This window comes from Salvelinus namaycush, chromosome 17, assembly GCF_016432855.1.
Source record: "Salvelinus namaycush isolate Seneca chromosome 17, SaNama_1.0, whole genome shotgun sequence".
NCBI classification, from domain to species: Eukaryota; Metazoa; Chordata; class Actinopteri; order Salmoniformes; family Salmonidae; genus Salvelinus; species Salvelinus namaycush.
Genome location: NC_052323.1, coordinates 1,284,658 through 1,311,651, shown reverse-complemented (window position 1 = coordinate 1,311,651; position 26,994 = coordinate 1,284,658). Strand labels below are relative to the sequence as shown.

Genomic DNA, 26,994 nt, shown 5'->3' with positions numbered 1-26,994 from the left:
AGACCATTATTCCTCCTCCACCAAACGTTACAGCTGGCACTATGCATTGGGGCAGGGAGCAATCTCCTGGCATCTACCAAACCCAGATTCGTCCTTTGGATTGCCAGATGGTGAAGCGTGAGTCATCACTCCAGGGAACGCGTTTCCACTGCCCCAGAGTCCAATGGTGGCGAGCTTTACACCACTCCAGCCGACGCTTGGCATTGCGCATGGTGATCTTAGGCTTGTGTGCGGCTGCTCGGCCATGGAAATCCATTTCCTGAAGCTCCCAACGAACAGTTATTGTGCTGACGTTGCTTCCAGACGCAGTTTGAAAGTCGGTAGTGAGTGTTACGACTTCAGCACTCGGCGGTCCTGTTCTGTGAGCTTGTGTGGCCTACCACTTCGCGTCTGAGCTGTCCTTGCTCCTAGACGTTTCCATTTCACAATAACAGCACTTACAGTTGACAAGGGCATCTCTAGCAGGGCAGAAATTTGACGAACTGACTTCTTGGTGGCATCCTATGACGGTGCCACGTTGAAAGTCACTGAGCTCTTTAGAATGGGCCATTCTACTGCCAATGTTTGTCTATGGAGACTTCATGACTGTATGCTCGATTATATACACCTGTCAGCAACGGGTGTGGCTGAAATGGCCGAATGCACACATTTTAAGGGGTGTCCACATACTTTTGTATATATAGTGTATGTGTGTGTTCATGTGTTGGTGTGTTTGTTAATGTTTCTGTGAGTGTTTAAGTGTGTGTGTGTGCCACACGGCTGGGGTCCATCTCTCCTACTACACGTCCTCAGATTCTCCTCGCAGGCCTCTTTGGCACTTGTCTAACGTCTTCTGGTAGGCGCGGGCCATCATCGAGCATGGGGGTTTGCGTTGTGGCGTGATCGAGACCTTTCCAGGACCGCACGGCGGTTGTCTGAAGAGAGAGAGAGGGAGAAAAAAAAATAAGAAAGAGAGAGAGAGAGAGAGAACAGGAAAGTGTTGTTAGAGTCATAATAACACACAGACGGTACCTCAAATAAAAAAAGGGGTTGTGACGGGAAGGAGAGGAGGGAGGGAAAACATCAACAACAGAACCCAAGCTGATTAATAAGAGAGCAACAGGGTTGAGAGGAAGAGACAAGAGGGGCCTGGAGTGGTGGTGCTTGCGTCTGGTGTCATAGTAACCCCATTGAGCTCGGGATCTGGCCTCCCACTCGAGAGCCCTTCCACCTATTCTCACATCACAGCGAGCATGTCAACTGTATATTCCCTTATCAACTTTATATTCATCATCTCCAACATCACCCCAACATCAACATAATTGCGCGTTTCTGTGTTTTGTGGGGAAAAAAGATAGAGGGAGATAAGTGTTTCCTATGACATCGGCGTGCCTCGTGTGATTTGAACCAATTATGAGTAGGCATTGTCTACTACAGGCATGGCGCTACACCGTCACAAATCTGCATAGCCCCAGTTAAGCCCCCTCAAGCGTTTTAGTGTTTTTTTTATTTTTACATTTATTTAAACATATTTTTTAAGTTAATAACCTGCCATTCTGTTCTCAATCCGATCCCTGGCTGCGTGCTCTTGCCGCGCGTGTACCTTATGACGTGTGTGTGTGTGCGTGTGTCTGGTGTGTGTGCTCGCGCACATTAGGCTACGTTATGTGAGCTAACTTCTAGCTAGCTAGTCGCCCATCTCGCCCCGTTGCGATGGACCGTTTTCTGATCAAGAGAAGACACGGCTGTCAACCAGGGAAACTTCCTTGAACTTTTACAGGTCATAGGCAAATTCGACAAAACAGTTGCACAGAAAATCTCATCAAGGTGAACGCTAGGTGAACGCTAGGTACACGCATCATGATATACAGAATGAAATAGTGGGCAAACCCTCGACTCAGCAACCTTGCCTGCCTGTCCATACACGCAGAAAGAACCAAGGCCCTGGATGTCCAGAAGATTATAGACTTATTTTCACTGAACCACAACAACAGACACATCGTCCTTCCATAAAACAACACTTGGTAACTGAAAAGCCTTTTATTTATTGACAGATCGCGCCTGTCCGGTGGTGGGAACATGATTCAATTGCGCTGATCTGGATCTGGATGGAACAAGAAGACGCCAGTCGGCCTACAAGTATTTTTGCAATAGAAATATAATCCATAAGAAAAATGATAGCCAGCTCGTTTTACACCATGTGTACACAGTTGACAGGCATAGGGTAAATTCACTCCTCGTTGTGGCTGCACTGTGGAAATCATTCCTTTCATTTCTGATGTTGTAATAGACATTTAATCCGTAACATTATAACCAATACACAGCAGGACGCATGTATATCGTCAGCCTACAAGTTATTTTTGTTTGCAATATAAATATAATCACTAAGATTGTGATGATAGCCAGTTCGTTTTACAAGTGTGTGCACAGTAGGCATAGGCTAAATGCATTGCACTTCTCATTGTTGTTGCACTTAGGATATTATTAATGTAATTTCTGACGTTGTGATAGCCATTTCATCAGAAACATTATTACCAATGTACAGTTGTCTGATTATACATATGGAATAAATGCACTTAAATGTCATGAAAATCAAATATTTTCTTAGCAACCCCACATATTGGTCAAGCCCCCCTCTTAGCACCGGGAGAGAAAAAAATCCTGGCGCCGTGCCTGGTCTACTAATCAGTTGATGATGTCATTGGAAACACTTATCTTCCTCTATCTTTTTTGTTACAAGACATTGAAATGCACCGTTTTCACATATGTTGGGTTGGTGCTGGAGATGAGCAATATGAAGTTGCACAATTTAGAAATGTCCCTTTAATGCAGGCCAAACTTAAAGCAGAGACACACACCACACAACCCTAAAGATCAAGGGTGCCAGGCAAGTACACAAACACAGCACTCTCCCTCTCTCAGAGAGCGAGAGAGAGAGAGTTGTCTTTGGTTAGTTTCAAACAGGATTTGGTGTAAGGTGAGGCAAGGTGTTCCCTTTCTATTTCTATTAGGACTTCCAATATTTACGCAACAGGTTTCACTCTGGCTGCTCCTGCGAGCCCACCAGCTCACTTAGAACCCTTTGGGTTGGCTGCGTCGGTCCACGCTCCCAAGTCCATGAGAGAATTACAAACAATCCCTCCCTCCCTCTCCAACAGGCCAACCATGGCTGCCCATGGCACGGTCCCGCCATGCCAGGTGGCAGGAGGGTTGGGCAGCACTGGGCGGCCAGGAAGCAAGATATCAACGGAAACAAGGTAGCTAGCTAAGCCCATGCAGGCCTCCCCTGGCACTGCCATGGTGGAGCCCATTACTCAGTGCCAGCTGTGGGGTGCCAGGTGTCCCGGGCTGGGCGTTGTTTAATGCGACAGAGTGACTGTGACGGCAGTGGGGTACACACATCTCCACTACCAAGACTTCCAACACAGACGCCTCAGATTGAGAGAGAGCATGCAGATGGCGCACAGAAGGAGAGGGGGGAGTAGGATGGAGGAGAGAAAGCAGGGGGAGGGGGGTAACAGATAGGGAGGGAGATTGAAAAGGAGAGGGGGAGAAGGACAGACAGAAAGAAGAAAGCAAGGCAGATATAAAAAGAGAGTGAGGAATCTAGAGATAAAGAGAGAGAGCCTGAGTGAGATAAAGAAAGAGGCAGAGAAAGCCAGAGATATATATATATATGCATGTAGAGAGACAGATGTGCTATATGCTTCCCGCTGACTTGAGTTGGTGAAAGTTACAGCCTGCGACCTTCTGAACTTCACATGCTCTATATTGCAGAGCACATCTGAGAGACTTTCCACGATCACCCTCCCTTTCATCTTCAAAAACGCTTCCAAGGGTTTCTCGTGCCTAAGGGGCAAGCTCGAACAACTTCGCAGGCGCCAAATGTTCCATGCAAACCACCACCAATGGTAAACAATAAACTTTAAAACAAGAGACCAAAGAACCAACTTTAAAAAAAAATTTGGTGCCAGAAAACGTCCACGTCCGATTCCTCGCCTTTTGCAATTCCAATCAAGGTGACCTCATTTCGGGACGAGCACTCGCCTCCGACCTTGAGCCCAATAGAACAGCATATAACGGAGCCACTTGGAGAATACAGTCCTCCTCCCTTTAATACCGGGCTTCGAACTGGCTGTATCTATTACCAGACGTGAGAGGGAGAAAAGAAGGAGGAGAGAGGAGAGATGAAAGAGAGAAAGGAGAGGGACTGGGTATGGCCAAGAAATGAAGAGTAGGGACGGAGCGAGAAAACAAACACTTCAACACTTCCAGGAAATAATTATCGCCGTCTGTTTGGAATCACTTTGAAGATTTGAAAGTTGCACACATTATGCGCTTAAGGTCGGCATGAAGACACTCGATCAACTCCTTGAACTTGTTCGGCGCAGCGAAGAACCAGCCATTGTGTGTAGAAGGTTGAACTTGGAAATGGTTCACACCGTTCCCATCTCTACAAGTTCCCCAGCGAGGATTGCCTTTCCATTCAGGTGACCGGACAACAGTTTGAAAATGACATGGGTAATTGGCATCAAGTTGTTGAAGGTATGGGTAAGCTTTTACATAGACTTGGTGAGAGGAGGGAAGAGGGAAGGTGGCCGGTAAAATCAAATGCATCTCCGATTGGAGGATACTTCAGAGTGGAAACATTTGCTTCTAATAGCCTTTCCAGTTCGCATCGTCAGGTATAAAAGCAAATCTTTCCTCCCCACGCCAATCTAGCGACAACAACTGCACAAACAGCGGCCCATGTCTATTGGCAGACTAAACGTTACAGTTATCCTCTACAGGGATGAAAACACTTAAACACCCATAGAAACACACACACACACTATACAAGGAAAACCACACACCAAACAACTTCGAGGCTATTTCTAGCACTGATCACAAATCTGTCTGCTGCCATCGGTTTAGATGGCTCCCTTTACCTGCTTCTCCCCGAGGCGGCATCTTTTAGCGTTAGCGAAGTCACAGAAGCACAAAGAGAGGGAGAAAGGGGGAATTGACAAAATAATAAGAGCATTCCTGGTTACAGTGGGGACTTGTCTGGCTCTCACAGAGTGTAATTAAATGCAAACGACTGGCATTGTTTCTTGTTTCTCGAGTGGTAAAGCAGCGCGCCAAGGGGGTTGAGTAAGGAGTGGCAAATCACCACACAACACACGAACACACTCTAAGGGGTGTGTAACAATGCATCCCAGTGATCCATGCCACAAGGAGACGCGGCCTGGATAGGCCAAAGGTAATATGAAGGGAGGACGCCAAAATGACAACCAACCATGAGGCCTCCTTCGCACTCGCGCGAGCGAACACACACACACACACACACACACACACACACACACACACACACACACACACACACACACACACACACACACACACACACACACACACACACACACACACAGAGCTCTTGTCTGATTTACTGGAAAGCGTCCAGTAAAATGCCATTTCATGTTGTGATGGAGCGATGGGGAGCTCCTGCGTCTCTGGTCCCTCCAAAAAGAGATGAAAACCCATAATGGGTTTTGTGTTACTTTCATCCTTTACTAATTACACAGCATTACATCATCAGCGGGGCCTGTGATCCGAACGCAAAGAGGAAGCCTGCTAGTAATCTATCAAAGCATTCCCCGTCAGATCTTCCAGGCGTTCCCTATATAAACAGGAAGACTGTTCCGGTAAACTGAGCAGGGATTAAATACAGTATGTTAAAGTTCATTAACATCTGGGTTAGCTGCTGCTTTGGCATCTACATAAACACACTGTATGTATCCACTAGGGTTAAGATAACAGTGGTAGAGGTAAGCATAATCACCATCATCATCCTTTTCCTTCTAGGATAATTACACACACACACACACGGCCAAACACACTCACACAACACTTTATATTTCAATGAGACAAAATGCAATACGGGGTGATTCAATATTTTTCCGCGTCACACAACACACCGCCATTACTCCCAGTTCTCTGAGAGCTGTGCTATCCGCTGCAACTTCTATCTTTCCCTCACATCTTCTCCCTGCCCTCAGCCAGGGCTAGTGGCTGCAGAGTAATGGAGCTCCGAGAAACACCAGAAGCAAGATATATAAATGGGATGCGGGGGGGGCAGAACAGACATTTTTCCGGCTTTAATTTATAGGGTTGCAGAAGCAAAACTACAGTTTGCGCCATAACAGAGGCTTGTTCAAAGATGAGAGTAATTGCTTTGAATGGGGAAAACTGGAGTCCAACTGAAGGGTAACTTAAGTTCTGGAGGAGGGTAGGGGGGTGAGATGGAGAGAGAGAGGGTGGAGAGAAAGATAAATAGCAGAGAGAAAGAGAGAGAGTGAGAAAGAGAGGAGAGGGAGAGAGAGCAAGACAAGTGGAGAGGGATTAAGGTCGAAGAACATGGGCAGACTGTGACCCTTTAAAATCTGATCTCAGATCAGTCTATGGGTAATTTATCAGTTGGGTTTGAAATGTATAGTCAACAACACAGAATGAATTTAGGGGATTGCTAGGAGCTTTACTTCACATCTGTCTGATCAGCTTCTGTTATAGGCATCTGTTATATGTGTTATAAGTCCACTGCACTGGCTGTGTGACAGTGTCGGGAAAAAAATAGGTTGACTGACGTGAAGGGACGCATAATCAATAACACAATAACACAATTTTGACAGTGTAAAGAATTTTATAACGCTGTCAGATTGCGGCAGAGTTGCATTGACTTAAGTAGACCCCCTCTAAACATTGCTAAATATTTCCTAACAGAATGTAACAACAAAAAACTGCAAGAGCTCACTGAAAGCTTGGTTTATTTTTATAGCTATACAACTGCAAAGCATGTCAATGTCTCGTGTCTGGTATCTTGTGAAGGCCTTAGGTCTTCAGTAATGTCAGCTAAATGAGTGTGCGGGTAGTCAGGACATTTTAGGGGGGTGTTCTTCACGGGGCCCACGTCAGATGGAAAAAGGGATCAGAGTGGTGTGACAGAGGAAACACAGAAGGCGGGCCTGGATATGCTGAGGCAAGATGCTGAAATTCTCCTCCCTCTTTCTCTCGCCCGTTCTCTCTCTCGGCCGTTCTCTGTCTCTCTCTTGCCCGTTCTCTCTCTCTCTCTCTTTTTATCTGTCTCACTCACTTTCTCCCCCCTTCACTCCTCTCCCCCTCTTTCCTGTCCCCCTCTTTCACTCTCTCTCTCTATCTCAGGATCCCATGCAAGCATGGCCGGATTTACAGGTGTTTACATGAAATCAAAGGGATAGTTGTCAAATGCCCAAATCCCCAGGAACTACCAAAAAGCAACCCCAAACAACAAAACACTCCAATCTCCTGCTTGAAATTCCAGAAGAATGCAGATAAGCTTAAAGTATGGTGTGCATGGCGTGTATGTATACCCAGCTAAAATCCTTTGCAGGGAAAAGTGAATCTAAAGTGAGCCTAATCTGACAGTTTGTTGAGACAAAAGGATAATGAAACGGTAATGGGATATAAAAGCGGCGTCGACTCCAAACACAACTGATGCGAATCTCTCTCATGTCCATATCGTGGATTTCAATCACGCATGGGGTCGTCTGTCATGTAGCACGCTGCTCACCAGTTACACACACACACTGGTGAATGACCCAGATACTCAATACAACCTATTCTCTCTCCCAATCCAAATGCCTCTCTCTCACAAATCTACCTTAAGGACTGCATTAAAGTAGTGACCAACCGGGCCTTTTAGCCCCTTATTTGAAAGGAGGCAGCATCTTAACTGATTTCGCTACAGGCCTTGCGTCTTCCTTTGCCCACTGCTGTGCCCCTCCACACCAGTCCCTCCTCCCCCCACACTTCTCCATTGTCCGCTGCCCCCTCTCTTTCTTTCTCTCTCTCCCCTGCTCGCTGTCGCTGAAAGGGGAGTAGGGGCTGAGAGTAATGTCTCTTGACAGCTCGGGAACACAATACGGCGCAGGAGACCTGGAAATCACTACACGTGTCCATAAACAAATATTTTTTTTTAGAGGGGAGATAGAGTACTAGGTTACCTCCTCGGCGGGACGGCTTTGACAGGTTTGTACCAGTGACAAACAGTGTGACGGGAAGATAGAGAACAACTGTGTGTGTGTATATGTGTCAAACTCACGATCAAAAATAAAAAGTCAAAACTTCTTCCTCTGCAGCCTAGCGTGTGCTCAGTCCTTTAGGCCTCTATCTTTGATTGAAAACAACGAGCTTGACAGGCCGCTAGTACTTGTGATTTCTCATTGGGCCCTTTTCCCTTCTGATATCTGGACTGATATCTGTTTCTTTTGCTACGGAACAATACTTCCTAGTATTCTCCTGGCAGTCGAGGCAATGCACAAACGCACCAAACAGGCAAAAGATGAAAACCTTCTTGCAATCGATCAAGCGCCAGAGGCATAACTCCCATTCATGATCATCTGCTCAGCAGTAGATTTCAGGAAGCAGGCTTCAGAAAGAAAAATCAATTTCAACTGTGCATACACTCCTCAAATCGTTAGGGTGCGTGCTCAATGCCTGTTTGAGATTCATTGCTAGGCTAGCTGTCCATATTGGCAAAAGGCTAGCATTTGGGGTATATAAGGCTGTGGGGAAAATAGCATGGACAGTAAGCCTCTGAGTGGGGGGTTCATTACTGGCCTAAGCCTGTAGCCCGGGGGGCAGACTGGAGCTGGAGTCAGCAATGAACACAGATGGGGTCTGTCGCATCTAGTGCAGCTAGGGCCCGGGCTTTTCCTAGTCCTGAGCCAGGGTAGCAGGTAATCCATCAGGTCCAGGCACAGGGCCGCCCGAGGTGGTCAATCGCTGATCCTCCAAAACTGATAGGGGGCTCGGCGGGAGGCCAGGGTGGGCCTTGGGGCACTAGCAGCTCCAGAGGCCAGAGCTGGGGTGAGCTGGACCAAATGGAGTCAGTGCACTGGCCTGGTTCAGCACAGCTTGACTTGTCTCCGCAACCTCCACCGCGTGTCCTCTGTACCAGTGTAGTAAAGTGGCTGCGGCCAAAAGCACACACCTTGGACCATACCATAGCATTCAATGATACCATAGGCCAACATCAATCAAAGCACATACAAAACTGTCAGCATCGTTCACCGTTGCAAAAATACATCACTGTCTCTGTGTCACGTAGCACAACAACCTAGAATCACTCACCATCCAATTCAACCAAATGTCAACACAGAAAGAGCTGTGAATTGCCTGTAATTATATGTGTGACCCGTATGCATGTACTGTATGTATATACGCCGGCAGAAAGTACAGGGAGTCTTGTGCTGCAGCCGGAACCACTTAAACACGGGTCTAATGGTGAGACCTGCGGAGACGAAATACAGGAGGAAAGAAAGCCACTCTGCCCTGACACAGCACTGCTTTGATTGAGAGAGTTAGACAAATGGATGCTAAGATATAGTTTGACGGACAGATGGGAGCGTAAATGGATGATTTGGCAGCGTGATAAAGTAAATAGACTGATGGACCACCAAACAAATACAGGAAGAAAATGCCAGGTTGTGAACACAAAAGCCTCTGTGATGATGGGAACGCCAGATAGCGTGATAAACACAGATGGCCCATGTTGATACGAGGGAGGATAGATGGTTTCATTCTATTTGTTTGCCCAAACCGATATTTGATGTAGGTTCGCATCAAGAATCATTTCAAGGGAGAATGTCTTGATGTGAATGTTATGGAGGAGGCGTCAAGATGAAGTGACGGACACATCTCTACACTATCTGTTCTGAGGTGCGCCGCAAGGGTGCCTGTTGTCCCCGCTCTGAATGGCATGGGGGAGGGGTTCTATGTATAAATCCAACCTTAGAAACCCCCCCGGTGAGGAAGGACTGACACATATGCATATGCATACACATCCACAACATGACAGTGGGGGTGTGAGGAACCAACACTTGAGCCAGTGTACATCACCGGGGGAGGCGACAAAGCCATTACGATGTGTTAACCCTTGACCTTAGGAAAGGAGCTATGGGCTGGGGGGTTGGTGGTAGGATGAGAGAGGGAGTGGAGTAAAATAATAAAACCAGGGATTTGATTTGTGTAGGAGTGTAAACACACGGAAATGCTGTTTGCGCACCTTTTTTATTTTGAGAATAGGCACCTTTCATGCAAAATTTTGGCATTAGCGTTCACATTACTGTATTTCAAGTCATTGCCATCACATTCATCCATCTTTTTCTTTACCAAACATCCCTGAATAAAAGCATACATACTCATACAGTACTGAGCTAAGCTGGTGGCCGCTCTGACAACTCGGTGCCTCATTACTGTCAGATGCTGTTGATGATGTCAAAATTAGAGTTTGGAGGGTTTGAAAGGGGCCGTCCCCTACTCGGAGAAGCAGCCTCTCTCTGCTGTTCCTTCAGGGACCTGAGGGGGCCCGAGGGGGCAACGCGAGACAGCCCTGAGAAGTGTTGCAGGGTTGTTAATAGACAACGGGGCCCCAAAATCATGGCCTTTAGAGGTGCTGCATCTCTCACTGTCTGACAGCCTACAGTGGCTTTGGCTCCGGCAATGACCCTTTCAGAGTGCACTCTCAATGATGCGCACACACCAACACACTCACAGGTGCATATGCTCAGATACACAGAGGAGGCAGGCACGAAAACACACACACACACACACACACACACACACACACACACACACACACACACACACACACACACACACACACACACACACACACACACACACACACACACACACACACACACACACACACAAGTGATGAGACAATGACGCACACACTAATCTATTCACAAACCAGAAATAACACAATAGGCTGCTGGAATTCCACTTGAGACTGTATTCACCTCAGGAGGGGTGAAATTAATAGAAATATCTGCTGTTGCCATAGTGAAATACAATAATATACTTCTATAAAAGAACAACATGCTAAAATATCCACGGTGGAAAACAGGCAAAGAATGGCTAGTATGACCAATGTCTAGATATATGGAAACAAATGTGTGTACCCTAGATACTCCGCAGGTACTCTGCACACCGAAAACAGGTTGTAGCTAACACTCAGGTCCCTTGCTTCTCCTCACAAACCCTCAAACTATTAGTTTGCAACGGGTCTACCCTTGGAAAGTTCCCCTCCACACCAAATATGCCCTGTGGCCTTTTCAAACCCGGCTGCTTTCAGAACTCACCAGGACTCCTCTCCAATCCTCTCCTCGCCCTATGGAGATAAATAAAACATGCTGTTGTTGATTATTTATTTACCAATTGGTCTTTTGATGTGTTCCAGTGCACAAAAAGAGCGGAGAGAGATCATGGGAGTGCAGTGAGGGTTTAAAAGGGTCTCTCTCCTCAACAACATCAGGCCCATTTGGTGAAGATGATGCAGAAGATGCCCGTGTTTCCCGTGGCTTGGCATTAAAGACAGAGTGAGTTCTAGTCTCCTCTCTCCACTCTGAATCATTCATCGGTCGGGCTCTCCCGGATGTACAAAAATCACCCGCGATGGGCCGCACCTCGCTGCACTTCACATTCCCAGCACGTTTTGCGCCGAGAATGTGAAGTCTACACTTCGACATATCTGATGCCATCTCAGCTAAGGGAAAGGAGGCAAGGGAGGTGCTACGTTATTGCATCATAGTCATTCTAAAAGGACAAGGTGGGATGTGCAGTTCCCTCCTCAATTACCATGCAGGAAATTGTTCGAGAACAGATCATGCTCAAACATTAATTTGACTCCCTGACTGAATGAACAGAGAAGGAGATTCAAGAGCATATAAAACTAAATCACTGCAATCAACTGACAGTGAAACTCATTCAGTACGACTGGATGTCTAAGTAAGGCCGTAGATGTCCCAAGTGCAAATAGCTTGCTCTGTTGCTTTTCACTGTGGGAGGTAAAAGGGGTAGGCTATGCATGCATCTTCCTTAACCACGGCTGCTACTCACTCTGTGCAGCACAGCGAGGGTTCCACCACAGACCTGGGACGTGTTTGTGTGTTAGTTTGCTTTCCATCACCCACACGTATCTTACCAACACGTCCCGGGCAACAATGGATCTTCGCAGGGATAAAAAAATGTATCCGCACTCCCTTCACTTATTTATCGAAAAAAGGAAGAAGATGTTCTGCAGCAGAGCCCCCCGAGAGATGTTCACATGCCAGCTCCGGTGCCACTTTACCCACAAGGTTTTCAATAAAACAAGCAAACAACAAGATTCCGACACCTTTAAATAAGTGATCGTTCCTGAATAAAGTGGTGTACACAGGTCCTCTCGACAAGGCTCCTCATCACTCTTTTATGGGGCCTTGCTCGGGACAAAGCCTCTTCGGAGGAGCGGGGGAGTAGAGGAGAGAGGCGACTGGTAAACAAGGGAAACAGGGACGTGGTTGGAGGAGGTGGCTCCTGTTCAAGACGCCAATCTGGTGGCACAACACTGGTTAGGATCCCACAATGTTGTTTGAAGAATTTACGACTGCAAACCGCAACACAGGAGAAGGCTGTCACTTGCCTCTCTCGCTTTTCTCTCTTCTCTCTGCTTTTCTCGCTGTATCTTTCTTTCTCTCTCTCTGTACATCTGCATCATGATAAAATGCTGTAAAAGCCCCACCCTCCAAGTTGTGTTTGTTTACTCTTTACTTCCCTGTTTTTCGTTATCTCTCGTCCAATCGCAGCGACAGGGTGTGCAGTAAGCGGTTTGAAAATTCTGAGTGGCTGGCTTGCCAGATGCTCGGGCGTCTGTCATGGCGAGCTATTGTTCGTTTGTTTATGATGAGGTTTACATGCGGAAAAGCCATCAATATGAGATAAATGAAAATAGGAGACATGATCAGTTGTAATCCCTACACCTGGCTGTTATAAGTGGTGAGATCCTCCAGGTAAAAACACAAATGTCCAACCAGCTGTGAAAACTGATTTTGGTCAGTGAGGTAGCGAATCTACAGTACTATTTTGGCACCGTTTTCCAGCAGATCTAAGACTGTGTGGTGTTCAGAAATCAGCATACAAAACAGACACACGTTCACGCACACATCTACCCCCCCCCCCCCCCCCCCCCACACACACACACACACACACCATACAACCCCCCCCCCCCCCCCACACACACACACACACACACACACACACACACACACACACACCACGACCAACCCCCATCACCCCATTCACACCATGGTTGTGCTAGCTTAAAAAAGGAAAATAGGTCATTCTCCATCCCTCCCTCTCCCTCCCAGCGGGCACTCTGTGCCATGCCACAGTCCTGTATCCCAACGGTCCATGCTGTTACCCAGCCCTCCCCGCCTTTCCGTGGCAGGCCCTATGGAAACACACCTGTGTCAACATTTCTTCCCTGGCCTTCCTTGGGATCAATTAGCATTAAAGTTTCAGTCCCCTGTCTGGTCTACCACTGTCTAGTCCTGATGGCACTATAGCAGCGTCTCAAATGGAACCCTGTTCCCTCTATAGTGCACTTCTTTTGAACAGGGCCCTGGTCAAAAGTACTGCGCTATATAAAGAATATGGGGCAATTTGGGCATGGTGGCATAGGACTGTACATTGGAGGGGCCAGAGAGGGAAAACCGTCAGGGAACCACAGACAGCTACACGCACCAGCCTTGTCAACCTATCCATCAAAGCAGGTGCATACAGGAGGATGCAAAGAGGCACAGGCCTCAATGCTGTCCTGATTTTAACTGCCTTTCTCTCTCCGGTGGTTAAAAGGCTGTATCACAACCGGCTGTGTCTGGGAGTCCCATATGGCGGCGCACAATTGGCCCGGCGTCGTCCGGGTTTGGCCGGTGTAGGCCGTCGTTGTCAATAAGATTTTGTTCTTAAATGACTTGCCTAGTTAAATAAAGGTTACATAAAATAAAAAAGAGCTGATTGAACTTCAGACTGTATCATTGACTCCTAGAACGAGTTTCAGGAGACGGATGCAGAAACATGAGAGGGGAATAGTAAATAGCCACATCAGTAGAAGTGAATGACAGTGGGGAGACAAAATGGAGTCTCAAAGCAGTTCAATCATTTTCCATGTATTCCTATGATGCATTCTTTGCATCCTGACCTAACATAAAAATACCTCCTCTTCTGAAGGATAAAGAAATATAAGTCTTGAAAAACAAGCCTCGCATAGGCTGCGACTGATGTCATGGTAAGGATAAGAAGATCAACCAGACATGAATGCCCCTTGTGGGATAAATCAAGTCTTTTTTATTTGAATTGAAGAAGAGATCAACAGGTTTTGGGCAAGGCTGAGAAGGTATATTTCGAGGCCTACTCCCCAGCAAATATGCCCACAGTCGGGTCACAGGAAGTGGGTGTGCTGGGTCACAGAAAGTGTGTATGTGACTGGTCACAGGAAGTGTGTGTCTCATGCAGCCACTCTTTGGCGAAGGGAAAAGAGGGAGAGCACAGAGGGCAGCTGTACCTGCGGCCATCTCTTCTGACAGCGCCCTTCATGTCATAGCACGGGACCCGACATCAGATCTGACAGAAGTGCCCTCTACGCCACATCACCCCACACACACACACTGGCTCAAATGGATGCGCGCGCAGACTCGTTTAAACATGCACAGTCACATTCATGCACATACACGCTTGCAAACACAAAAACACATTCATACAAACACAGAGGCACACAGAGGCACACACACAAACACAACACCACACACACATAGAACACACCCACTCGCTGCTGCCCAGCAACCCAGTGTGACAACTACCAATAGGGAGTCTCTGCCAGACAGCAAAGTAAACAAAGAGGGGACACAAAAAGAGCTGAAATCAAAGGCTGCGCAGGGACCCTATTATTCCCAAGAGCAGGAAATCATTTGTTAGCAATTTGTGACTCATTTTAGGACCCTTTTATGCAGGGCAGTAGTTGTGCGTCTGTAGGCTGGGGGCTTGGAGGGGAGTGTGGGAAGAGTGGGTGCTTAACTTTGCCTCTCATATATTTATAATGTCAAATAGTTTGTTCTTTAAAATGTTGCAATCCCTAGAACTTGTGGGCTAATCAGCACATTAGTTTTTTTTCTCCTGGCTGTGCAAAATGAAAAGTCCTGAACCAAGACAATAATTGATGGATTTCAACTGTGGGTACAATTCAATTTGATTGATAGTGTGTGGAAGGAAGAAGTGGAGGCCTAGTTTCTTTTCACCCCCTTTCAGAAAGTATTACACAATGTATTTCTGCAACCACACAGTCGTGTCTGTTCCACGTGAATTGAAACCTACGTTTCTGATAGGGATTTTATATGGCCTCTGTTCAACTATCTTAATCGTAATCAATCAATAGCCAATTACAAATCGCATGAACCATTAGACTCTGCTAATTAGCCATACGTTAACACAAGTTCTTGACTTGTACAGCTAGCTACCTTTCCTATACTCGCTAGGGGCCTATCGGGTTGCTTTAATACTGTAACGAGAAACACTGTACTGCAAAACAAGTTACCAGGCTGTTAGGCTGGACTTCTATGAAGAGGATAGAGTGGAATAGGAGGATATTTCAAAACATTGTATTTGATACAGTTATTCATCATGGTTCTCGATCGTATTTATTAGTCAATATTCATTAGGCATGGCTTGCGTGAGAGTGTGGTTGTCCTATGGTAATTTTGCATACAACCTTCCCACAACGTTCTGGGAATGGTGCAGATTACCCAGCTAGCATATAATGTTCTGGGAACCATATGTTTCTCAGGCAGGAATTTCAGTACTTCAGCGTAATGTTTCCTACAGGTTTCGTCATGGCTCTATTTAAAGTAATGTTCGCAAATTGTTCGATGGAAGTTTCAGTATTTCGTAATAATGTTTTCTACAGGTTTGAAATCAAAATGAATCCTGTGTATCGTGTCGTCCTTTCTACTGTAGCATGAAGTATGTAAGTTGGAGTCATTAAAACTCGTTTTTCAACCACTCCACAAATTTTTTGTTAACATACTATAGTTTTGGCAAGTCGGTTAGGACATCTACTTTGCGCATGACACATGTAATGTTTGTTTACAATTGTTTACAGACAAATTATTTCACTTATAATTCACTGTATCACAATTTCAGTGTGTCAGAAGTTTACATACACTAAGTTAAATGTGCCTTTAAAGAGGTTGGAAAATTCCAGAAAATGATGTCATGGCCTTAGATGCTTCTGATAGGCTAAATGGCATTATTTGAGTCAATTGGAGGTGTACCTGTGGATATACTTCAAGGTCTACCTTCATACTCAGTGCATATTTGCTTGACATCATGGGAAAATCAAAAGAAATCAGCCGCCAAAAATTTTAGATTTTTTCCAAATGCCTGAAAGTACCACGTTCACCTGTACAAACAATAGTACGCAAGATTAAACACAATGGGACCACGCAGCCGTCATACCGCTCAGGAAGGAGACTTTGGTGTGAAAAGTGCAAATCAATCCCAGAACAACAGCAAAGGACCTTGTGAAGATGCTGGAGGAAACAGGTACAAAAGTTTCTATATCCACAGTGAATCGAGTCCTATATCGACATAACCTGAAAGGCCGCTCAGCAAGGAAGAAGCCACTGCTCCAAAACCGCCATAAAAAAGCCAGACTACGGTTTGCAACTGCACATGGGGATAAAGATGGTACTTTTTGGAGAAATGTCTGATGAAACAAAAATAGAACTGTTTGGCCATAATGACTATCGTTATGTTTGGAGGAAAAAGGGGGATGCTTGCAAGCCGAAGAACACCATCCCAACCGTGAAGTACGGGGTTGGCAGCATCATGTTGTGGGGGTGCTTTGCTGCAGGAGGTACTGGTGCACTTCACAAAATAGATGGCATCATGAGGAAAGAAAGTTATGTGGATATATTGAAGCAACATCTCAAGACATCAGTCAGGAAGTTAAAGCTTGGTCGCAAATGGGTCTTCCAAATGGACAATGACCCCAAGCATATTTCCAAAGTTGTAGCAAAATGGCTTAAGGACAACAAAGTCAAAGTTTTGGAGTGGCCATCACAAAGCCCTGACCTCAATCCTATAGAGAAGTTGTGGGCAGAACTGAAAAAGCGTGTGCGAGCAAGGAGGCCTACAAACCTGACTCAGTTACACCAGCTCTGTCAGGAGGAATGGGCCAAAATTCACCCAACCTATTGTGGGAAGCTTGTGAAAGGCTACCCGAAACGGATGACCCAAGTTAAACAATTTAAAGGCAATGCTACCAAATACTAATTGAGTGTATGTAAACTTCTAAACCACTGGGAATGTGATGAAAGAAATTAAAGCTGAAATAAATCATTCTCTATACTATTTGTTGGTACATGTGAAAAGGTTAAGAAATATGAAAAGGAGGAATGTAATTCTGGAATTTAATTCTGGAACCCTCAAAGAGCAAGCAATGCAGGTGTAGAAGCACGGTGGCTAGGAAAAACTCCCTAGAAAGGCCGGAACCTAGGAAGAAACCTAGAGAGCTTGGCACACCTGTATTTGGGGAGTTTCTCCCATTCTTCTCTGCAGATCCTCTCAAGCTCTGTCAGGTTGGATGGGAAAAGTCTCTGCACAGCTATTCAGCTATTCAGGTGTTCACAGAGATGTTCAATTGGGTTCAAGTCCGGGCTTTGGCTGGGTAACTCAAGCGTTGTGTGCTTAGGGTTGTTGTCCTGTTGGAAGGTGAACCTTCGCCCCTCTCTGAGTTCCTGAGCGCTCTGGAGCAAGTTTTCATCAATGATCTCTATGTACATTGCTCCGTTCATCTTTGCCTCAATCCTGACTAGTCTCCCAGTCCCTGCACCTGAAAAACATCCCCACAGCATGATGCTGCTACCACCATGCTTCACCTTAGGGATGGTGCCAGTGTTCCTCCAGATGTGCCCATTGGCATCCAGGCCAAAGAGTTTAATCTTGATTTCACTAGACCAGAGAATCTTGTTTCTCATGGTCTGAGAGTCCTAAACTCCAAGCGGGCTGTCATATGTATTTTACAGAGGAGTGGCTTCCGTCTGGCCACTCTACCATAAAGGCCTGATTGGTACAGTGCTGCAGAGATGGTTCTCCTTCTGGAAGGTTCTCCCATCTCCACAGAGGAACTGGAGCTCTGTCAGAGTGACCATCGGGTTCTTGATCACCTCCCTGACGAAGGCCCTTCTCCCCCAATTGCTTAGCTCTAGGAATAGTTTTGGTGGTTCCAAACTTCTTCCATTTAAGTATGATGGAGGCCATTGTGTTCTTGGGGACCTTCGATGCTGCAGATTTGTTTTGGTACCCTTCCCCAGATCTGTGCCTGGACACAATCCTTCGACCTCATGGCTTGGTTTTTGCTCTGACATGCACAGTCAACAGTGGGACCTTATATAGACATGTGTGTGCCTTTCCAAATCATGTCCAATCAATTGAATTTACCACAGGTGGACTCCAATCAAGTTGTAGAAACATCTCATGGATGATCAATAGAAAAAGAATGGACGTGAGCTAAATTTAGAGTCTCATAGCAAAGGGTCTGAATACTTATGTAAATAAGGTATTTCTGGATTTTATTTTTATAAATGTATGAGAAAAAAATGAACAACCTATTTTTGCTTGATCATTTGGGTTATTTGGTGTAGATTGATGAGGATTTTTATTTATTTAATCCGTTTTAGAATAAGGCTGTAACGTAACAAAATGTGGAAAAAGTCAAGGGTTCTGAATACTTTACGAATGCATTGTATTGACAGTAGAGACAGTATATGAACAGAAAAGGTTTGTACAGCAGTAGTTATACAGGATGACCCATGACTAGAATACAGTATATATACATAAAGTTGGTGAAACAATATTTAAACATTATTAAAGTGACCAGTGTTCAATGACTATACTGTATGTACATAGGGAAGCAGTCTCTAAGGTGCAGGTTAGAGTACCAGGTGGTAGCCAGCTAGTAACAGTGACTAAGGTTCAGGGCAGGGTACTGGGCGGAGGCTGGCTAGTGGTGACTGTTTAACAGTCTGATGGCCTGGAGATAGATGCTATTTATCAGTCTCTCAGTCCCAGCTTTGATGCACTTGTACTGTAGATGGTAGCAGGTTGGACAGGCCGTGGTTCGGGTGGCTGAGGTCCTTGATGATCTTCTTGGCCTTCCTGTGACAACGGGTGCTGTAAATGTCCTGGAGGGCAGGGAGTGGGCCCCTGATGATGCGTTGGGCTGACCTCACCACCCTCTGGATAGCCCTGCGGTTGCGGACGGTGCAATTGCCGTACCAGGAGGAGATACAGCCTGACAGGATGCTCTCAACGGTGCATCTGTAGAAGTTCGTGAGGGTCTTAGGAGCCCAAAAACTAGGCCAAATCAGCGGGTGCAGTTCCCCTTTAAGAAATCCTTGATTCAACCCAATAGCCGTCTAATTGTGTGCTTGTGTGTGTGCATGCGTGTGTGTGTAGTAGGTGTTTGCATTAGGTGAGTATGAGTCAAGGACAGGGCCTTTGGAGTGTGTGTGTGTGTGTGTGTGTGTGTGTGTGTGTGTGTGTGTGTGTGTGTGTGTGTGTGTGTGTGTGTGTGTGTGTGTGTGTGTGTGTGTGTGTGTGTGTGTGTGTGTGTGTGTGTGTGCGCGCGCTGCAGGATGAAGACTAAAGGTCCTCCTGTGACAAGTCTACAGGGACCAGAAACATCTGGTGGACCGGCTGCTCCTCTGGTTAACATGCTCTTCCAATCTGCACCAGATGCTCTTCTGAAAATGTAAACCTGTTTATTATTACTTGAAGAAAATGCAATGTTGTTGGCACCAGAGAGCCTCCATCCTCCTCGTCCACTCCAACAACCCCCTCCTTGTGTGTAGCTTTTTGCGGATGTAATGCTGGCTAATTCCCATATCCGTGCTGTCATCTAACTTCTGAGAGATAGGCGTGCCGTATTTCTACACACAGGCCCGAAAAAAGTAAGAACGGGCAAATCGCAGCCACTCTCATCCTGTCAGAATAAGGAGAACTCAAGGAAGTAGTACTCGTGGGAGCGGGCGCTGTGTGGCACCTTCTCACCTTGCGTGCCTGCGTAATTAATTTTTATTTTTATTTAACTAGTCAAGCCAGTTAAGAACAAATTCTTATTTTCAATGACGGCCTAGGAACAGTGGGTTAACTGCCTTGTTCAGGGGCAGAACGACAGATTTTTACCCTTGTCAGCTCAGGGATTCAATCTTGTAACCTTTCGGTTACTAGTCCAACGCTCTAACCACGAGGCTACCTGCCGCCCCGTAATGAAACAGGGTGAGATGGGTATGTGGGATCCCTTGTGTCTGGGTTAATGTAAACAGGTAATATGACAGGCATGGCAGGCCTTGGTGTTTTTTTGTTGTTGCCAGAGCCCATCTTATTCTCCATTCAAAGCTGGTTTTGTGCCAGTGAGGCATAAATGCAAGGAGCTGAACAGAGATGGCAGTTTTACTATAACAACCCCTCCCCACTTGTCTAACCTCTCGACCCAACACAACCGACCACCATAGCCCTTTAGGACATCACAACCAGGCAGTTCAGTTCAGAACCAGGCAGCCTCTCTCTGGATAATGATGGTGCCACTTGACGTCTGGGCTAGAGAGGGAATAGAGTAATCTCATCACTGGTCATGGAGGAGGAGATGTGGAGGAGGAGGGGAGAAGAGCTAGCATGGCTAGCACTAGGGCTACTAGCAGTTACTAGCAGTAATAGCAGTGGCTCTGTGTAATGGCTTGATGGCCAGGCTATGAGCACTAGAAGAGCTAGCACAGCTAACATGGCTAGCGGTATCTGCTACTAGTTACGAGCAGTGCTACCAGTGGCTCTTTGAAATCATGCGGCTGATGATGGCGTGGATACAAGCGCTAAGAGAGCCAACACGGCTAGTGCTAAGCTACCTGCTACTCTGGTCGATTAGGCCCAAACGTCTGTGTCAGCCACACCGATGCCTACCAGCTCCTTCAGTGACGTGACAAAAGGTAGATCAATTGTTTTCGAGCACAAACACACGAAAACAAGGCCGAGTAGAGATCAGAACACAAATTCCTCTCTCCCCTCTTTGTCAGCATTCACCGCTCTCTATAGATTTTTTTTCTCCAGATAAATAATACTGAAGAGAAAAGGAACATAAATAAAACCCAGAAAACTATAAGAGAGTCGGAGGGCGAGAGGGTAGGGGGGAGGAGGAGAATGGACAACAAACATGAAAAGCCTTTCTCGTGTTATTGGTAAGCACCAGTGAATGGAACACTGAGAAGAAGGAGGGCAGAGAACAGCTCTCTACAGTACGAGTTGTGCATGAATGAACCTGCTGGATATGCATAGATCTTTCCCTGATATTGAACCACATAACCAGCACCTAAGTACCTCCAGAGCGACCGGCTGTCTCTGACCATCACACACTCCAGACCCAAATTTATGAATCTTACCGGGCTCTCCTGCACTTTATCCCTCTGCCATCAATCATTTCCGCCAAGGCATAGAACCTCTTTGTGTGTCACCATCAGCATGAGAACGCACATGAGAATGAGGGAGAGACATAGAAGAGATAGATAAGAGTGGTAGAGAGAGAATATATGTGTAAGTGTTAGGGGGAGAGAGGGAGATATGAATGAATAGAAAGAGATGGATAAAAGGAGATACAGCGAGAAAACGTGAGACTGATAAAAAAGCATTTCTACGTTTTCAATGATTCACCGATACAGGGCCAGCTCTGCCTGATGAAAAATAGAAATGCAGTCTGGATTAAATATCTAAACTAAATAAGTGAAGGCGACCAGACGAACAAGTGGCTGCGGCTAATTTGATTGGGATCCACTCTGACAGAAAATTAACTTTTAATGAAGAGCCATGTGCCGGGAGAAATTAGCCATTACCACTGCAGAGTTGATATAAAAAGTTGTATAAATTACAGTGGTGTTGGCGGTGATCGCGGAGGAAACGCTGAGTCGGCGGAGCATCCTGGGCCGTTTAACTGTACGCCAGGCAGATACTGAAGGCTGAAGGGAGCCTGGCCTGGGCTTGAATTCCTTCTCTTCCTTCCAGCAGTCGACAAGCCGTTCGAGGAGTTAAAAAGCCCCAGCGTCTGCTCTTTGCTTGCTGGACAGGAAGTGGGCGACTGACAGCGCTGAGCTGGCATGTGACAAGCGCGGCAGAACAAACCTGTTGTGACGCGTCGGCTCCCTTGTTCGCTGCCCGTGATCAGATACGGTGGGACAAGGGACCATATGGGATGGCAGAGCTTGTTCATCCAATCACGAGGCTTACATATGGGGCTAGTGGTGGAGGAGGTGGGGGGAGGCGGAGTGGGAGAAGGGGAGAAGACTCTTGAGGTTTCCAGTTTGTCATAGGAAATGACAGAGGAAGAGAGGAAGAAGAGAGGAGAACCAGTGCAGCCACCAGGAATGTGGCTAATCTACTGAAAGCTGGAGAATATGCAAAGAATGGAGTGGGGGAGGGTGACATGTTCTGACATGCCCTTTGAAGCCTGACCTTTGACCCCAGCCCAGCCACAACACCAGTTCATTGGTAACTAACAGCCTTAGGTACTACAGAACAAACAAAGAAGGGAATTCTCCCATCCTAGTTAGCTACCTTTTTATTGGTTCTCCAGTTATTTGCTCATCTCTAGGAGACCTTCCTGAGTGGTATGACGGCTGCGTGGTCCCATGGTGTTTATATTTGAGTACTATTGTTTGTACAGATGAACATGATACCTTCAGGTGTTTGGAAATTGCTCCCAAGGATGAACCAGACTTGTGGAGGTCTACAGTTTGTTTTCTGAGGTCTTGGCTGATTTCTTTAGATTTTACCTTGATGTCAAACAAAGAGGCACTGAGTTTGAAGGTAGGCCTCGAAATACATCCACAGGTACAACTCCAATTGACTCATTTTCTGGAATTTTCCAAGCTGTATAAAGGCACAGTCAACTTAGTGTATGTAAACTTCTGACACACTGGAATTGTGATACAGTGAGTTATAAGTGAAATAATCTGTCTGTAAACAATTGTTGGAAAAATTACTTGTGTCATGCGCAAAGTAGATGTCCTAACCGACTTGCCAAAACTATAGTTTGTTAACAAGAAATGTGTGGAGTGGCTGAAAAACGAGTTTTAATGACTCCAACCGAAGTGTATGTAAACTTCCGACTTCAACTGTATTCTTATTCCATTCCGTTACTTAGATGTGTATGTGACTTAAATGACTTAAATGTAAATGACTTAAATGACTTAAATGTAAATGACTTAAATATGTATTAGGTATTACTTGTGAAATTGTTAGATATTGCTGTACTGTTGGAACTAGAAAAACAAGCATTTCGCTACACTCACAATAACATCTGCTAAACACGTGTATGTGACTAATACAATTTGATTTGATTTGATTATGGCTAAACTTTCAGAGGTGAAAGGCCTGAAAATGTAAGCCTATAGCACATGGCGCCCTGTAATGGAAATAAACATAATCTCACTAAAGACAGATCTTTTTTTGGAGGAGAAAATAATATGTCGACTCGGCTGCCAAGAGGCTATATAAACCCTTTATAAGGTACCCGAATAACATTACACACCGCCACCCCGATAAAAGTGTTTGGCACTCGACGGCGGGAAAAGCAAACGTTATCCAGTTTGTTACTTGCCGCCACCTTGCCAGCTCATTCAATTTTTGCTCGTCCGATACTCATGAACATGGGTATAATTTAGGATTAGATTGCAGCTGTTTTTGAATCAAGTGTACCCTGACAGAGTAAAGATGTTTGGCCTGCACTGAATGCTAAATAACACGTCTATCGTAGTCAGCAGATTTGCCTGAGATATCTGCTAATTTTGTTATTTGAAGGCTGTTAAAAAGAGCAATGCCGTAGATCGAAAGTATGGATTTCATGGATGTCAGTGTCCTTCAACTCAGAAAAACCAGAGAAACCTTGTGCATTCAAGCCTCAATATCATTGATAACTCCTTTCAAAATTGAGTTATAATACAATATCGGTTACTTTTTTATACTCAGTAAACTACTGCCCAGTGAAATAGGCCTATGTACCGTGACCTGGAAGGTATCCAAAATACACTGTGATTTTGAGGTACAAACAGAACCTACTTTGTGGTTAACATGCTAAAAAAAACAGTCACCACCGCAAAATGAGAACGAGATGAATCCAGTGGGGAATACAGCAACTAGCATTAGCAACAAAGACCCACAACCTCCCAAGAGGTTACCTGGCACATTGTCATCAAGGAGTCTTACTTGCACCCTTTCCTCCTGCTTTTCCCTAGCCCCCATTTGCCCTCTGCCATGAGCTCTCCTCTATTCTTCGTCCCTACCTCAAAACCGTTCCACTTTTCCACTCGCAGCGACAAACACATTTCATTTCAAAAGAGAGGAGATAACAATGGCTCGTGGAGAATAAACATAAAGGCGGTCCCCATGTGTACATGTCAGATCAGGGTTTGAGGAGAGCTGTATAAGGTTGTTCTTTCTGGGAATTATGAGGGGAAATCTAGCCTTGCTAAAATTGAGAGATGGGAGTTCCAAGGGAATAAAACGAGAAGAACATTTGGCTACTACTACTTTATGCTCCTAACCTCGTGGACAACCCACTTACACCACACGACACAAGCGTGTGAACCATACTGCAACATAAGGGCCTATGTGGAGCGTTTGCTTGGGAAAACAATGTTGTATCATGGCATACACTGTATCTGGTCTACAGACAGATTCAGAGGGGCCTTAGCTACCTCTGACTATCCATCCACATGTTTGGCTGAAAGTGGGGCCACTAGCACTCCCTTCCACCAGAGTGAATAATGCTCCCCTATCTGGGGCATTGGTGCTTATTTGATGAGCTTGGGCATTCATAAAGGACTCGTCCTCGTCCAATAAAATGGTCCTATTCTGACTCCAGATAATAGATGTCGCCATTCTAAGCCAATAATAGTGTCTATAATGAAATCAGTGGAGCAGAAAAGAGGCGCTCTTTCATTTCCTCCTGGTGGGTCGTGTGTTTTGTACATCCCATTATTCATCAGGTCCACTGCTGATAACAGGGACATTTGCATCTGATTCAGAAAATGCTTTATGACCTCTCACCAATGCAAATGACTTGACCCAAAAAAAGGGAAAGTCTTACATTCAATTAGTCAAGACAAACTTTGTTGTGTCTCTGGCGCCAGGAAAGTGTGTCCATGGGTAGCGTGGTGAGGTGAGGTCGTTCGCTATCCTCAGGTAAGGTTGCTCTCTGGCTATCTAGATCATTCTTCTAGACAATAACAATGGGAGTTCCTCTGTCATTTCAATAGTTAGCATTAAAAGCTAAAATCATGCTAGCATTGCTGTATTCCAGGCCAGGTAACTACAACAGGCATGCATATATGCTGCCCTGGTTTAAAAAAAACAAAAAACACCGAGGAAATGGTGAATAAACTCTGCTTCTCTCTACAGAAAATATTTGACTTAACCATGCATATTCCACAGTTCAAAACCCAAACCTTTCCCATATGAAATCTTTTCAGCAAAGTCAGGAACAGAACATCCTGTGTAACATTTGTGATAAATCATGGGTGCAGAGGGAGATTGTGCTGTCTCGAAAAATAAGAAAAGATGCTTTCGAGAGATAGGGATGGAGAGAGAGAAAGAGAGAGAGAGAAAGGCACAAGGCCTTTGTAAAAATGTGCTGTAGCATTTCCACCCGGGCCTGCATGTGCTACAACACACACTTCACTGGCAGAGTGATAGAGTATGGCATCACATAATCTTCTTACATCCAAGACAAGGCTGAATGTAATTTTCAGAACAGCTAACGGCAAGAGAATGGAACAGGTGTGTGTGTGTGTGTGTGTGTGTGTGTGTGTGTGTGTGTGTGTGTGTGTGTGTGTGTGTGTGTGTGTGTGTGTGTGTGTGTGTGTGTGTACGGGCCTGGTTTCCTAACTGATACTGTAAACCCGATTTCACATGCAAGACATACCCTGACTCTAATTCAGACCAATTCAATTTGATCCATGACAGATGTAAGCTGATTGAAATGGTGGTGCTGGACAGAGGGGTTGAATAAATATGTGGCCTGCTCCTTCAAGGCTGTACATGTTATTGAGCAACGGGGAGTCTGTGAGTGGCGAGGTGAGCTAGCCTCTACTGCTGCTTCTCTCTCTCCCTCCCTCTTTCACTACTGCAGCCATGACCTTTCTGCTTCACATGATGCATATCGTCTTGTCCCTCCCTCCCTCTCTCTCCTTCCTGCCCTGAGGCTCTGAGGCATACTGCTGCTGATGACTGACTCGGATATGCTCTTATCACAGATGCTCGGCTCACTTCGACATCTAAAATATGCCACATAACCATGCTCTCATGGTACGACTCTAGCAGTGAGGCCAGCACTGGCTCAACATTAGACAGCTGTGGCTTTTCAAGAGCCCGTGCACAGAACGAGAAATCCATAATAACAAATGTTATGAGTATGTCTCTGAATGTTGCTGTGTTTTCCTGTGTCTTTTCCACTTGCGGTTGTAGAGATAGAAATGTGTCAGGGAAGCACACATAGCTGGGCATATTGGGAGCATGGTGAGCGTAAAATCATTTCATATCACCGAACGGTGGAAAGAACAACTGTATTAGGAAAGAGGGAGATGAATTATGATTGGAGGGATTGAGGGGAAACTAGGCCTCAGACAGTGACCTGAAACACACAGTTGGTCGTTTTCCGTGGCTAAAGAGTCAGCTAGCGCACACAGCTAGCGCACCAATCTGACTCCTCAGTATGCAACAAGCTGGAAAGCTAGTCCTAGTCGGCTAGTCTGCATGACTAACGTTGCTTAATGTGGTCTGTCTATGTTGTGTGCAAATCTTAACATATTCAATGTGATTTATCTGTATGTAAGCCGTCGCTGGTTTGATTGTGCTCTCCTTAACACGAGTGGACATGGAAATCTTGTGCTCTTGTCGACAATAAACCAGCAAAATTATTAAAAAGAAGGGAAAAAACAATGATCACAACTCAACCCTTATGGGTAGATGTAGAATTTACAGCCAAGATGGGCATAAGAGGCATTCATAAAATTAGGAACCATGGCCTTGATGCTGGGTTCTGTCGAAGCTTAGCTTTGAAAGGAAAATATCAGCATTCAA

The 26,994-nt window shown here is 45.6% G+C and overlaps 1 protein-coding gene across 1 annotated transcript in view; it reads right to left on the bottom strand.

The window, feature by feature from the left end:
• Positions 1-685: 685 nt before the first annotated feature.
• LOC120062215 (protein diaphanous homolog 2-like) overlaps positions 686-26,994 on the bottom strand; it is a 97,539-nt gene continuing 71,230 nt past the window's right edge. Inside the window, exon 4 of the mRNA XM_039012017.1 lies at positions 686-914. Coding sequence (XP_038867945.1) covers positions 850-914 — 65 coding nt within the window. The 3' untranslated portion in view covers positions 686-849. The remainder of the gene's footprint in view (positions 915-26,994) is intronic.